The sequence below is a fragment of the Anguilla anguilla genome, chromosome 4, assembly GCF_013347855.1.
Source record: "Anguilla anguilla isolate fAngAng1 chromosome 4, fAngAng1.pri, whole genome shotgun sequence".
NCBI classification, from domain to species: Eukaryota; Metazoa; Chordata; class Actinopteri; order Anguilliformes; family Anguillidae; genus Anguilla; species Anguilla anguilla.
The window spans coordinates 15,580,302-15,596,379 of record NC_049204.1 but is presented as its reverse complement, the minus strand read 5'-3'; the positions used below and the strand labels follow the sequence as shown (position 1 = coordinate 15,596,379).

General features: G+C 43.0%; 1 protein-coding gene across 2 annotated transcripts; it reads right to left on the bottom strand.

Annotated features, from left to right (window-relative positions):
- Positions 1-359: 359 nt before the first annotated feature.
- On the bottom strand, positions 360-15,412 carry armc3 (armadillo repeat containing 3). 2 transcript variants are annotated; one of them, XM_035412485.1, is made up of 18 exons: positions 15,278-15,412; positions 14,797-14,845; positions 14,312-14,429; positions 13,253-13,378; positions 13,100-13,168; positions 11,921-12,096; positions 11,050-11,244; positions 10,731-10,914; positions 10,265-10,417; positions 9,613-9,721; positions 7,265-7,514; positions 6,347-6,483; positions 5,810-5,978; positions 5,603-5,703; positions 4,135-4,230; positions 3,510-3,710; positions 1,856-2,018; positions 360-1,380 (listed from the first exon to the last, which is right to left on the bottom strand). In XM_035412485.1, exons 2-18 carry the CDS (start codon positions 14,842-14,844, stop codon positions 1,174-1,176), a joined length of 2,502 nt encoding a protein of 833 aa, XP_035268376.1. In that variant the 5' UTR covers position 14,845; positions 15,278-15,412; the 3' UTR covers positions 360-1,173. The 2 variants fall into 2 exon arrangements, with proteins under 2 accessions (XP_035268376.1, XP_035268377.1); XM_035412486.1 differs by having other exon boundaries at positions 3,510-3,707.
- Between the last annotated feature and the right edge of the window lie 666 nt (positions 15,413-16,078).

The following is a 16,078-nucleotide window of genomic DNA, read 5'->3' as shown; positions in this document are numbered from 1 at the left end:
ATCTCAAGCTCTACAGACCTTTGAACATGCAATACAAATAAAGACACAAGATAAATAGAGGCCCACCATTACTCATCCTGAACTCATTGGTTTTGCCTGGAAGTTTGTGTTTGCTTTTGGCCTGGTTATTTTCTCTGGTCCGTGACAAGTGTGTGGTATTTGGACCAGCCTGCGCTATGTACAGTGGCCATTCATGAAAAACTGAGTAGATGTTGCAAGTAAATGTTTTTATCAATTTATCCTTTGAAGGTCTGCTGAATTAACCACTGTAATTTAACTCTGAACTGCCTTCCGTATCACCCCCATCTCGCGTGTAGCAACAGGGCAAAGATCAGGGCTCTAGTAATCACTTCCACTCTGCTTTTTAATATTTAATTAATTGTTGCAGACTTCACACTCCATGTTATATCTGAGATTACATAGCTTGTCAAATACTATATTAGTTCACGTGAGTGTGATGACATGTTGTGAACAGTGAACGTGTAGATTTACAGATAGCTACATATTTTATACTTAATTTGAGTTTTTATTTCAGCAGGAATGATGCCTTAGAAAAATGTAGTAGACTACAAACATTAAATTTCACACAATATTCATGAACTGAACTAATTTACATTATGTGGCCATATATAATTAACAATAATCATTGATCAAGTTAATCATTACCAAAATGTAAATGTTTGCATGTTAAAAAAATGCTTTACAAAGGATAGCTTCACGGGGATCAATAATTAACCATTGTCTCGTAAAAAAAACCCCAGCCACTTACTGAAACCAAAACAAAAACACAGATGCTCTGCAAAGTAGTTGGGGAGCGAGATTTTTAGGAAGGGGCTTTTAGGAAGGTAGAAGTGGCCAAGTGTAAAGATTTCTTTCACTGAAGTGCTGTGCATGTAGCCTTATTAGCACTACTTCAGTCAAGTTTACCACCAAATGTACCCTTATTGACATAATCTTTTATTTCTTCCCCAGCTGGAATAAAGTCCTTGACCCAATAAAGTCCTAACCCAGTTGTTGGTCTACTGCATTCATGTGAACTACGTTGTCAGTAGCAGCACTGCTTCACAATTTAAACCGTTATTTACATGGGTGTGTAGCATCAGCAGATACACTAGCACAAAGTCCAGCATGCGAAACATTCTTTTCCCAGCAGTAGTCATGGGTATGACTCTTTCAGATAGTCTGGTACTGGATGGCTGCAGGCAAATCGCTCCTCAGAAGGTTCCCCGGGGTGTGCATCAGGTCCACCACGTAGGTCTGAGGTCGGGGATAACGTCCCGAGGCCTTGGGCGAGTCCTCCATCAGTCGGACTTCGTTCCAGGCGCGGTTGTAGTCTCCGCGGACCAGGCTGCAGCTCACCCCGATCCTATCTGCCAGAACCTGAGGAAAGGGGTGTGTGGGTAGGTGGAGATGGGGTAAGGATAGATGGCACAGTGCCTTCACTTACAGCTGGGTCTCCACCCAGCTGCTGGAGAGGGACCGCTCATGCGTGCGGCAGCACCGCGTGTTAATTAATTAACGAGCCAATTACATGTCCACCAGGTCTGCCGCACAGAAAGTGAGGATGTCCTTTGTGTCAAGGGAAATCACCTCTTAGCCTAGCAGGTTTTACACTGATTCAAAGAGGCAAGTGCAAAACTAGCATCATGACCCTAATTTATCTAATGGGAACATTGCACGCTAGCAGAATCTTTTAATAGTTTTCTACATTTTTTTTTTAATCAAACATCGAGAGATTATACTGTAGGGGGCAATTGTGTTCTATGCGTGGAAGAGTCATAATCTTCTCAGTCATATACTGCAATTAACACAGAGTTTTAATGTTACTCCAGTGGGTTGTGTGGGGAGAGGGTACCTTGAAAAGCAGGGCCCTGTGGTAGAACGTGCCCTTCTTGATCTTGCCAATGGGGATGATATTGGACTGGAGCTCCAGCTTCAGCTCGCTGAGGTGCAGCTCCCACATGAAGTGATGCAGTTTCTCCCGGTCCACAGCCCCGCCCATGGTGTCACTCACCAGCCTACGAACCACCGACACGGTCAAACTCCTGCCCCAGTATCTCTCATGTCTTCATCCTGAACAAACGTGTCTTATCATAGAGGTAAGCAGCAAAGGATAGAATAACCTCTTCCTTTGCCATTTTTTACTTTAAGAGTCTAGTGATTTATTTGATTGAACAAATAATCGTCTGAATGCACCGGAACTAGGAAGAAGTGTAGAACCAGGGACCTATGTTCTATGGGTTCATACTTTTTTCAAAGCTGGATTCATTGTATGTTCAATAATTATGCCTGTTCAGAAAGTTCAAGGACATGAGTCATGTTCTTTCAGCTGAGAAAAACATGTACTGACTATTAGTATTCTCTACAACATAACAGTACTTGTGAGTGCTCTCTTTAGTATTTTCTCATCAGTGTATGTGCAGTTATGATATGCTAACCTGCCTGCCATTCAGTGTGTGTATTCAGGTAGCAGCTCCTGCTGTTCAATCTTTCATACAGCCCCTAAAGGGACATCAAAAGAAATGAAATTGTGCACACAAATTACTAAATCGTGTGCACAATGTTAGTAATTCCCGCACGCAATTACATTTTTTTTCTGTCCCTTTAGGGGCTCTGTACTCTTTCAAATATGCAGTAATCAATTTTCTTTGCAGCCAGACCTAGAACAAAGCTAGAACAAAGCATGCGTACATGCGCAATGAGCACATCGGCTTGTTAAAACATAATACGCACCATTCAAACTTGAACTTCAATCAGACCCAACAGCCTCAAAATCATCTTCAGTAATGTTGGGTAATGGACTCCCCAGCCATTTGGTAAAAGTGCTTTCCATGAGTGCAGGCTACAGCACAGACATTACAGGCTATGCCACGGGCTATGCTACAGGTCTGGAATGTAGCCAGACATTACCAGGAGTCCAAAACAGGAAGATAAAACATCATCCCACCAGCAGAGGTGGATGGTCCAGGGGGTCTGAAAGTAAAAGCCCTGCCAGGTGTTTACTCCACCCATGGACTGAGCCAGCTGATTTCACTAATTAGTTCTACCTCCTGGCTGAAGAATTGTGCTAATGTGCAAATCCAGAAGAAACAAAATACTGGGGTGGACTTTCACTTTCTGAACCCGGATTTTCCACCTCTACCCACCAGTGCAAAGAACAGGTTTAAATCACCCAGGATGCTTTCTGTTACTTCTACTCTACCACATAACTATGCATCAGGCCCCAACAGGCTACAAGTTGTCATTGAGAGGCACAGCTCTCCTTGGGTGGGCTGTAGCTCTCTCCTGTAGTGCTTTTGGGCCTGCAGGCACTGCAGAAGTACCCCAACTGCAGAGCTCCTTCCATGGCTGTGGGTGGCTCAGTGGTGACTGGGGGAGGCACAACTGGCAGGGCCATATTTGAGAGAAAATACGTTTACAAAACTAAAAGTAATTTTTAATTGGTGTTAACTGTTGTGGGGTTAATGGCAGTGGAGGAGCCCTTGCCCTGTGGAGCACTGGAGACTCACTTGGCCAGGACGACACACTGTTCCCTCTCATCCTGGAGAGGCAGGACGGCCTTGGCCGCCTCGGTGACCAGGTCCTGAAACTCGGCGTCACACGGCGGGGCCCACGGCTTTTCCGCCGCGGCCGCCGCCTCCGCCTCCGCCCTGCCGTCCTCCTCGTCCTTCTGCTTCTCGTCCTCCTTCCGGGCCCTGCTCTTCGCCCTGCTGCGAAACGTGGGACAGGGGTGATATGGAAGGCGGGTCAGGGGCTAAAGAAATCGGGCTAGCGTTACAGAAAACCACTGCGCTCAAGTGGACAAGTGGATACAAGTTTTACGCTAAGAAGACAAGCCTGTTCGTAATTATATATATTTGTACACTTCAGCTGTAGGAAGACGCGCTACAGCATTCAAGCCATCGGCATCACATCGGTGGCTAGTAATCATCTGAGACAGTTCTTGCAGCTCAGCAATTAGGCTACAAGATGATCATATTAGACTTTAATTGATCCCCAATGATACAATTTGCCCCACTTAATCAAGCAGACATGCAAAATACGGATCCAATTACACAGAAGAATAAGAAAAAGAAAAGCAGATAAGAAGAGTGCGCAGTAGAACATGCCAATGGTCCTGTTTATGCCCCTCACTTCAGTGTTTTAGTGCTGCTCTTGCTCAGGACGGACGAGGAGCGAGTCGAGACCAGCCCATCCTGCTGTTTGTCATCCGTCAACTCTACAGATATCCTGGAACAAACAGGAAGTGCTTTGTACAGCAAAGATACACCAAAGACATGCATGTATTCACACGCAAACATACACATACACACACAAAACCACGTGCACAGCCATTCACACATACATTCTGTACACAAATACACCAACCCCATAAACATGTGTGCACACACTCAAAAGCGCAAACGCAGACATGCACCATTACACTCACACAAACACACTCATACAACAATAAATATGCACACATCATACACACAGAAGCTCTAACATTTGTGTGTTATCCCCAGCTGGAGACAGACAGTTTCAGCTCATCCTCAGATCAGCTTATATAAGCCGTGGCATTTCCCCAACGGGCTTATGCCCTGGCAGACGGCAGACACTCCGCAGAGCTCCGCAGCAGAGCGGCCAAGCTCGCTACGCAAACACGTAAGCCGCGGAGACCGAACCAGAGACTGGGAAGGAGCAGCTCAGAGGCCGACCGGCGGAGGGGCAAAACAAAGCGGGGAGCAACTACATTTGAACACAAGTGGCCATTATGCTGGCTTGGCTACAACATCGAAGAGCTACTTGAGATGCTGCGGCCAACCCTGCACCTACACAACAGAGCTAGCAAGGGGGTGTTGTTGTTCTTACGTTGACCGAGCCGTTCTCATAACTACGGACTTAAAACATGGTTCACGCAGAGCGTTAAGTTGACCGAGACCTATAGATGCGAGATGCTAGACCTAGACGTACGCACAGCGCCATTTACACTGCTTGCATTATGTGATGGGAGGTAGCGGCGCTTCTTTTTAATATTCAAGTGGTAATGTGGACGGCTTAATGAAGCGGAAACACAGGGGGCTTAAAAACCCATTGTGCTGCCCTTTGTTTCACAAAGGCCTGGTTCCTTTCCACATTTATTTCCACTAAATTAGTCAACGGTAAAGAGGTTGATTTCACAGCCCAACTTCTGTAATTCACAATACAGAAACAATTCACTGACAAACACAAACACACTGCTGTAGTTTCAAAAACATTGTCGGAGTTATGGCACTTCTTAAGTTGGAAAATTATGTACACGTGCATTATTTCAGCATGTCTGTGCCTATTACATTTTAACCAAGAAATTATAGCATGATGTATGATATAGTACAGAAAACTTGGTAGAGGAAACCACCAAGTTCAGAAAGTCAACTTTTTTTAATGCACATTTTAGGCTCTTATCAACAGCAACTGACATTCTTTGTGAACTTATATTCTTTTATCACAAGGGTACAAAGGCAGAGCCCCACTTGTGAATCAAACCTTTAACCTTCGAGTTGCGAGCATCTAAACATCAAAACTTAGAGACAGCCTGGAAGGGGACATATGTATGTAGCTACATGCCCAGGACAGTACTTACAACTGCTCTGGTTTTCCATTAACTGCAATGACAGGGCGATGCTGGTTGACTTCCTGCTTAGACAGCTCTTCCAGGGTGAGAACCCGTTGACCTGCCCGTGCCTGTGTAAAAACCCAGAAAGAGAGAGGGTAAAGTCCAGGGCTAGGGTGTGTCCTAATCATCACTGGAAGCACCATTGCGCAGAAGCCACAGTGATACGTGAACTACCTTGCCCGGGTCATAAAATCCATCCACTGTGATGTTGGTGGAGGACAGGTGGCCGGTCAGACTGTACTTCACAGAGAGGTTGCTGTCAAGCAGCCTTTGAAGGGCTGCTTCACTGAATTTGCTTCGGCGGTTTGGAGAGGAGTTGATCTCCTGTAGGGTTTCCAGGGCTCTGGGAGAGAGGAGGGGAAAAGGCAGTGTATTTACGTATGAAGCTTAATGGAGCACGACCCATGTAATTAATCCGTTAATGCTCAGCGATTCGTGAATTGTATTGCAGGTCTTCACTAGCTGCTGATCAGAGTTCAATGCTGTGCCATGAAGGAAACCAATGCCTGAACATTATTTATGGAAAACTAATGCCATCTAGTGGTGCTTAAGAGGATAGATTGTTGATCTCTACAAATAATCTCCTCATTTACTGTAATAAAGCCCAAGAGCATCACTGGGGTCTTCTACAGACAATGGATTAATATTAGTTATTTCCACAATGTTAATATAAGAATAAAAATATCAGGGTCAGATTTTTAGAAGACTCACTCCAGCCGACACATCTCTATGGCAGTAGGCTCATCACTGGCACAGATTCGCACAGCCCAGCACGCATTGGAACGGACCTCAGCGCTATTGGAGCTCAGCAGCTTGATTAGGGGAGCCAAACCACCAGCATCCCTCAGCTGCAATACAGAGACAACATCACATCAGCCATCAGACCCGAGGAAACAAAATGCTTCCTCTTCACTACTGCTATATGCACTTTGTCTCCAAACCAGTCAATTCAGCAACAGGTCAAACATTACACTTAAACACTAACCATACTGTGCAATTCCAGGTGACGTTTTTGCTAATTTAGTTGGTAAAATAGTGCTCAACAAGATTCATGGCACTATTAAACAGAGTAGTGATAAACTTCCGTGTATGTATTTTAAAGCCTTCATTTAACATTTCAAAGGAATTACTTGTAAATTACATGAATTAGATATGAAAAATATTAATGAGTGTATTTGGGCCAAAACAGCAATAAATTAGTGTGACAGTTGGAGTTTAATGACAAAAAGGAGTAACACCGTTTCAGAGGGAAGCTTGTACATCATATCCTGGTAGCTAGCTAGAGCATTTGTTACGTAAGCCTAAGTTAACACTATGTTTGGCAGTGCTCTTTTTTTGTTCTCATCGAACCCCATTGCAACCAGCAATATTTGCTCAAGGGAGCACAATGATTGGTTAAATCATAGGCCAATTTTTTTTCTTGGGTGGAGGAGTATGTGATGCCTCACTAACAAGAAATATGATGGGGTGGTCTTGCAAAAAAAAGTTACGATTTGTTCATAAAAAAGGGGAAATCCAATCAGCACAAAGCCTAACATTACCGACACAATGAACTGCCAAGTTCAAAGGACCAGTCACTGCTTGCTTGTTAGCGGTACAGCTAAGAGTCTGCGTGACAGAGTTACTCACATCGGCCCTGCCGTCTGCGTCACAGGCGAGGGCTGCCACAGCCAGGGCGGCGCTAGCGAGCACGCGGGCGTCCGCAGCTTGCAGCGGCTCCACCAGAGCCCGCATGGCCCCGTGGGCCAGGGCACTGCAGCGCAGGGTCTCCTGGGCCGCCATGTTAGCGAGGACGGCCGCCGCGTGCGCCACGACCCCCTGGCACCGGTCCTGCAGCTGCTGCACAAGGAGCTTATCCCCCTCCGCCTCGTACACCGCGCTGCCGGGAATGATTAGCTCCGTCAACCCACAGGCCACACAAGGCAGCAAAGTGGCTACGCTAATACCGGAAATTCATTTACATTATTACCCTGTCAAATAAAACTTTCGGACAATTTCCCCACCCTTCTTTGCAAAGGAACTTGTACTTGTGCTATAGTGAGTCCAAAAAAATTTGTTTCTATGTGCTACACTGAGTCATAAACATTGTGCTCCAGAAAGCTTTTTGTGTGTGACACAAGAGACCAGGGCTGCACTCAAGATAAGCTTATAAACTGACATTTTTATCTCGAGTGGCTAGTGGTACAGCACTGTTAATGTCGGTGCTGATAGGGCGTTACACGCGCAGTTACATCATAATACCTCTGTCATGACATCCAAACAGAACTAAACATATGTCAATCATTGTTTCCAAGCACTGGAAAATGTTTAGAGTGAACACAGATTAACTGCAACATAATATTTTTCATCTTGGATATATCTCTGGTTTTCTTTTAAGTATTAGGCCAGGAAATTCATACTGGCTCTACCTTATCAACTCCCAACATAACAGGAAGTTCCAGGATGGATCTCTGTACTGGACGCCATTCATTTTCAATGACACACCAATGAGCAGTGCTATTAAGAAATGTGAACTTACAGGTTCCACCAAAAGCATATTGCACTCATGGGAGTTAATTCATGTGTTTTAATAACGTAACTTCATTAAATGTGTCTGCTTATCATCAAATGCATTAAAGAAAAATTCAAAAACATTTTCACCATTCCAGCTATGTTGCACTAAGCTAGCCTGGATGTCAGTCTGCTGGTGTGCATTAATTTTTCAGGCTGTAAGAGCATTTGGCTTCCAAATTCATTTTGTTGTCTTCCCGTGCCCATATTACAATATGTGATTCTGTTTCTGTAGCTCTGCTCCAGCTATGTTCTCTCTAGCTCTCTAATCTTCCCTCACAGGCCTCTTGCTCTTTGTGGAGACTGTAACAGAGACTAGCTCCTCCGCCGATTATGATACACTTTTAATAATCGTATGGTGTATTTTTCCCCTTGTATCACACACTGCGTAAGCTACACAGATCATCGTAATGACACGCAGGCGTGAATTTACTTTTGATTTACTCTGTTGTTATTATGATAGCACTTCAGAGACTAATGTCAGCACCACAGGGGGTCCTTCCTGTCACGCTGACTCTTCTCCACAACCTTTGGAACCGTGCCAGAGTCACAGCATGGACTGTGTAATTTCCTCCTGCAACCCATAGCAGCTTAACAGATGACCAATTTAGTGAAACAACGAGCAGTACCGAGCACCGGAGGACTCCGTGGGGGATGTGTGAAAGAGCCCAAAATCCCTTAAGAACAAATTTATCCTCTCCGGTCACAAAACATTACAATTAAATTACTTTTCAATTGCAGCTCCTTAACAAAAACAAATACACTGTGGATGGCTCAGAAGTCGCTCTCTTAACGGTCACTGCCAGAATGATTACATTCTATGTAGTCTGTGTGTGTTTATATTCCAGACAAAAAGATTCAGAGCTGACAAAGTGAAAATAACCAGGTAAACTGAGGAAAGAGCCCTCTTATTTGACCTATGTCAAGGAAGTGCTGTCTAGTGCACAGTGCTTATCAAAATGGCAACGTGCCGTGCGTGGCTAACTTCAAACACACAGCACACCATGCAGCAGGCCAGGGCCACAGAGGATCGACAGGTCCTCTCTGATGCATTTACTGTATACCATGTGGCAACAATATATGAAGATGGCTACTGTAAGCTCAAGGGCAGTGAGAGAGTCAGTCAGAAGCACAGAGAGAACCCAGGACATAATAGCATATTCTCCTCAGAGCCAGGAGAAAAAGAAGTTAAAGTATTTTCATTTCTTGATATAATACAAGTGTCTTGGATACCAAAATATGTTGCAGTGAAAATCTTCAAAAATATTATTTTATTTATATTGATTGTCTCTTGTAGTGTAGGTTTCATCATACTGGAATATAGTTTTCCTGAGATGAAGACCAGAGACTCATGTCCCCTACAGTGGTCAAAAACTAATTTCTGGGTCTTAGGAGGATATTACTGAGATTTGGGTGAGGTCACTCACTAGGCGTTGAGCTGGTTGCCATTGGTGAGGCAGGACAAGGCCAGGGCAGCGGCCTCCCTCACCTCTTCGGATTCGCTGCTCAGCAGCAGGACAATGGGTCGGATCCCCTCTGAAACACACAGGCCTTCTGTCTCATTGGGTTGCGTTTTACACGCAATGCAAGATCTCCAGAGAAGGTCATGCCAGCAGCCACAAAACGTTTTTTGCAATTACAATGTTGCATAAGGCAGTGGTGGAGCAGTCGGTAGCACTGTCGCCTCACAGCAAGAGGGTCCTGGGTTCGTGTTCTCCCCGTGTCTGCGTGGGTTTCTTCCGGGCACTCCGGTTTCCTCCCACAGTCAAAAGACATGCAGGTAGGCTAACTGGAGACGCTAAAATGGCATGTATGCCCTGCGATAGTGTGTGACTCTAAAATGGTATGTGTGCAGCCTGTCCAGAGTGTATTCCTGCCTCTCGACCAATGCATGCTGGGATAGGCTCCAGCCTATAGCTCCAGTTTCATAAACATTGTACCTATAATAGGATTTCATCTTATTGCACATTATAACAGACTACTCTCCACACAATACATGAAATTATCAACTAAATGAAAGACCAGCAGAAAACACAAATATTTTAGAATTTCATGGGAACAGTGGGTTGAAGGTCTCACCTAGATGCCTGAAGGTGTCCCTGCAGGCTAGGTTTTCGCTCATTACCGCCACTGTCCTGCAGGTGGTGATACGCACACCGTCGTGATCCACAGCCAGCAGGCTGACCAGGGCCTTCTCCACATCGTGCTCATGCAGAATTTTCCGGTTTTCACCTGTTCCACAACACACCGACACAGGAACTGACTGCGTGTACATGTACATATTACATGCTAACAATTCCTGAAAACTGAAATGTAAGGACTGATGCACATACGTAACACATACTTTATCCTGAAGCACACAAATACTGAAACATAGTCATACAATTCACGCATTCACACACCTTCTCGCTGTCAAGTTCACGTTGTTCTCTTGTTAGACATACATTCTCTCATATTTGCTCTCTTATCTCTATCATTCTTTCTTTCATACACAAGCACACACACTGTCACACTCGCACAGACATGGAACGACGAGCTCCCGTACTGTTCTGTGCAGCTCTTGAGATGGCTGTGGCTGCATTCATCTGCACTTCAGGCGAGACAGGCGTGACTATAAACTGCAGTAGCTTCTCCAGCCCCCCAGTCTCATGGATGAGCAGCGTGGCCTCACTGTCCTGCAGGCAGTTAGAGATCACCTGCAGGGCCTCCATGTGCAGGTCACTGAACTCCTGTATGAAACACCACCTGATTAAAACCTGATTTCATACATTACTGCACTGCCAAGAAGAGATATACTATATACTGCACACTGCATTGGTTCAGAATATGTCGGTTTAATGCGAACAGGTTTCAACGTCTTTTACTTGATTGGCCAGGAGCTCCAGCAGCCTATCCAAGCCCTGCTCCTCGCGGAACGCCACGCGGGTCCCCGCCTCCGTGGTGATGCTCTCCAGCGTGCGCAGCGCCAGCTGCTGAATGACCGGGAACTCCGAGCGCAGGAGCTCCAGCAGCGGAGGAATCCCGTTCAGCTCTCGTACCGCCATCCGGCTGGGGAGGTCCTGCGGGGACACGGGAACGGTCATTATAAAAGAACGCCCCTTTAAGTGGGTTTGGTCTTTATATGCTTATGTATGAGCATCTTGGTATAGCCAGTGATATTAATGTAGTGGGGTCAGAGTTCAGTGTGTTGATGGATAAGAGCATAATGTTGTATGCCTTCATATTTTGTGCATATTTTTATTTAACTCTAGAAAGTAAGGCCACAGTGCTTATGTTCATAGGCTAGACTGCCATGGAACCATGTCAAAGATGAATGAGCATACTGGAGTATACAACAGTGTGGAACCCTTTCATTCTGCTCACAATGGCTGCAATCTTCTAGTACACACATCTATGAACTAAAACGAATGAGTTACAACATACCATACACTGTGACCATTGCACAGTCACCGTTACCAGTGCATTACACGCACTGACCGATGCAGAATGCACAGTGATGGGCACAAATTGCATAACTTAAACTGGCATAATAACATTGACATTGACACTTTTCAGAACTTCTGCTTCCCTAAATGTCCCATCACTGCAAATGGTCACCTGGAATCTAGAAAATACAAACAACAAAATAAAGTGAAGGATTTAAAGGACTCTGTCTAGGGTTGTTTTGCTGTAGCAAAGATCCGCTCCTCAGAGCAGTAGCTCTGTAAAAGACAGAAATAAACCTGGCAGGCCCACCTGGACAAGGTTGTAGATACACTCCACCGAGTTCTTCTTGACGTCTGGGTCTGGGCTGCTCAGGAGCTTGATCAAAGGGTCCAGTCCATCGCTTTCAAAGATCTTCACCTTGCTGGTGAACTCGATAGACAAGGACACCAGGCAAAGGGTGGCAAATTCGTGTACCACAACATCCTCTGACGGCAAGAGACATGTCAACAGAGGACAGAGCAAATTCAGATATCCTTAACATTCAGCTCTTCTAGATGTTAAAAAATAATAGTAGAATAATGTGCTATAAGGCTAGATGTAGGCCCAGGTATATTTGTAAGTATTTTATATATGACCACTTATGACCCATTTATATCCACAAAGGCTTATCCATGGAAACTTATCATATTGAATTAATTGCATGTGAAACTATACGACACAAATGTTCATTGACACTAGAATTCCTGAGGGGTGAGACATAAATATAAAGGGAAATTTCCACAGTACAGCCTAAAGCAACTAAATTTTACTCACAGTGCTGCACATGCTAATTATGGAACATTTAATCAACCAGTCAATGGCAGCAGTCAAGACCTCATGTTATAAATATTACAAATATACTCTATGAGAGTAAGATCTCTATATTATATATGACATAGTATGTTTTACTATGATATTTTGCCTTTCTTCAATTCTTTGAAGTAATGAATTCTTTGAAGCACTCAATGAAAAATCCAAAGTACATTTTTATTAACATTTTTAGTTTCAAGTTTACACAATAGACATTTTAACTTTAACATTAATCCCAGGCTAAAACATATTAAACTGATTGACTTCACCTCTATTTTAAAAGGATAAAGGGTTCTCTAGATGTAAGAAACAAAATTAAACAGCCACTTCAGCACCTGCGATGTAGTTGGTATTGAAAGTATTGAGTTTTTTTTTTTTTTTAACGCAATTTGATCTCAGTTGCAAGGCTTGCTTGCTTTGGCTCTTAAGGGTTGCAATGTCTGAAGGGTTCTGTCCAAGCCAGGCACTTAATAGCTTGATTCAGCTAACCATTTGGTTTAGCTTCCCTTGGCAGTTCAAATATTCAAAAGCTCAAACTCTATCTAAACTGTCATCCACTGTGACAAGAGATGGGTAGCCCAGCCCAGTGAGTGAAAACCTCTATCATTTGTAGCAATGAAAATGCTAAAGAGAACTTACCTTCAGGTGATAGTTTTAAAATAATTGATGGAAAGATGTCGAGTTTTACCAAAAGCCTTTTTACATCACCTGTCAAAAACACATCAACAGCAAAACTGAATTAAAGTCAATTTCCTCTACTACATTTAATTACTAACAGAGCTGAGTCCTTACTGTTCGTAGCCATGACTCCAAGAGCCATGACGGCGTTTCTACGCACAAGCTGATCCTGGTGTGATATTAGCTGGGAAAGTGGCTCCACTGCTCCCAGTCCCACCAGAGTGCTCTTATTATCATCACCTGCAGGGGGCAGAAGAGAGATAGAGGTTTACACAGAGCACACAAACACAAAAGCAAACATAAGACTGTATTTTGCGTAGCACGTTTTACTCCTCTTCAGTCGCAAATTAATAAAAATTTGGACATGACTCCGCACTTTGACATATCAGTAGCACTGCTTTAGGCTTTTCCTTTCATACGCAAATTTTTAACAGTCAAATAAATATTTTTCAATTGTGGTCAAAAAATTATGAATACTTATGAGTTCAAAGAAAACAGTACTGTACTGTTTAACTAACAATGGAAAACGTTACTACCATGCAAAATGGCTTGTAACTTGCATAAGTGCTGAGATGGTGCTACTTCTGTTCTATAAGGCCCATGTACACTGAGGTACAGCATTTACCTTCATTTTTAGCCCCATATAATGATATTAAAACAATTTATTTCATATTTGTTCATGCTTACTGCAAAAAGCATTTTAAGCCCAATTAAATCATTAATGTTTAACAGTAACCTCAGGAGTGTTCATGTGTGGCCTTGCAAGCCTCACAGGTGTCTCTTGTTTATGTATGACCACAACTTTAATCTCTGAAAAAACTGTGCCTGATTTTCTTGTTACAGAGAGAAACACAAAAGAAAGAAATTATTCATTTGGTAACAATGTTCATCGAATCGTATTTTATTTGAGGCTATTCAGATACAGTAAATGAGGATAAACTGATAAACTGATGAACAGGTGATTACTCTCAATAATCATTTGGAATTATGTCTTAAAATGTATTGCTATTGCTTTGATTGGCAGTAAAGTGTATCAATTTCATGTTCAAAAAATTAATTTGCATGAAAACTACAATGTAGGTGAGTTAAAGTAAACTGATGGAATTGTCATAAGGGCTGCGGTTAGACTGTTCCAAAAGATACCCTCACAAACAGATGGCACTGTACATTTACCCTTTTCTGCATATTTGTAAATGGCTTCACAGGCTTTTGCCAAGATGTCCTCCTCAGGAGAGCTAAGCATAAGCACAACAGTGGCTGGCTTCTTGCTTTCAATGGGAAGAGGGTCAAACTAGGAAGAAATGGTAAATGTGACTTCAGGATGTCTGCAAACAGTGTTTGGACCAACAATACTGTACCTGTTTACTATGAGTATATTATGCACTAAGTAGCTGGCAGGAACTGATAGTTTAATTCCTGTAAATACATTTTAAAAAATAATATTCCTTAAAATTAGCTGTTAATTATCAATTAAAAAAACATAACGGTATGTTCTCTTTCAAAGTAGGCCTACTCACTCTTACTTACTCACTCACAAAAACTGTAGGATATGCAGTGCAAAACAAGTTAACTAATAGCCTACTTTATAGAATATCTACATTCCTGGTACTTTGCGCCAAGAATACTTTTTAGACTCCTGTTAAAACATTATATTTTACCACATCTTTAGCGGGAACCTCAGTTTCTTTCTTCACTTTCTTTCCCATCCTGAAAAAAAAAATAAGTCATCGGTGTTACATATTTTTATTTTTGCTACACTTGATAGCTTAGTGATAAGACTGGCAAATACACTGTACCATAAAAAGAGCAAAATAATTTTTTTCTAATGTGATAATGCAATCCATCGTCTAAATTCTACTGTCTATAAACGTCTAACACTGGGGGGAGAAAGTGACTGGTGTAGCCTACTGCGCATTTTATTAGCCGTAATCTAGTCATAAAACATAAAACAGCTCCAAAACACTGACTGGGCTACAAGCAGAAAGCGTGTTCGTTTTTCTTTGAAGGAGCTTGAGTTGTCGTGTCTTACGGTACCACGATTTTTGCTAATCTAGAAAAGAAATAGCAATTTCAGTCCGAAGGACGTCATGTGTAACTTAAACAGAGAAGTACTATCAATGAATTGGTCATAATTCTTACTTTCTTTATTTCACCTCGACGGACAGTCAGTAGGGACCGTTTTCCCCGTGTGCTGTGGTTAGGTGATCGTAATTGCCTTTGTTGACATTGGTTGCTAAGACACCACTGCCACGTCTATGGGTACTTGCCCGAATCGACTCCGGAACTGGTTCTGAGTCAGGTTTCAAAGAACAGGCAACCAAAAATATATCGCCGATACAAAATAACCGTACTTTTAAATTCACAATTTACACCAGTGGTTTCCAGCTAACGTGTACAATGTTGATATCGAGTAGCTAGTTTTGACGCTGTATTTTTATTGTATGCCTATTATTCAGAGGAATTTCGTACAATATAGGTTAATGACAGTTGCATGCGCTTGTAAGTGAACAGGGCAATATGACTAATCCAATGAAAATAACGAGAATGGAATTCCTTTGCTGTGTATAGCTGACTGAAACCTGGAAAACCAGTTAAACCAATTGTGTATAGGCTATGTAAGGTTAACAATGCTGGGTCAAGGACGTCCTGGCAGTAGGCAGTGCATTTAAATACAAAGTAGGCTTGAGACTGTGACTTGAGGTTAATACGTAGCCTACATAACTTTGTTTGTCAACGTTTCCATCAAAATTTCAGGAACTGAAGATAATGGGACCATGTGAACTGTTTGCCCAGTCAGTTAACAGTTATTTGTGTGTTTATGGTTAACAGCAACACAGCCAATACTCATCAGAGCTAGTATAGTGACTAGCTGCACAGCGTTTAGACTGTAGAAAATGTCCTTTTTTGTCAGAGAATTTCCAGTATACAGTCCTAGGGAAA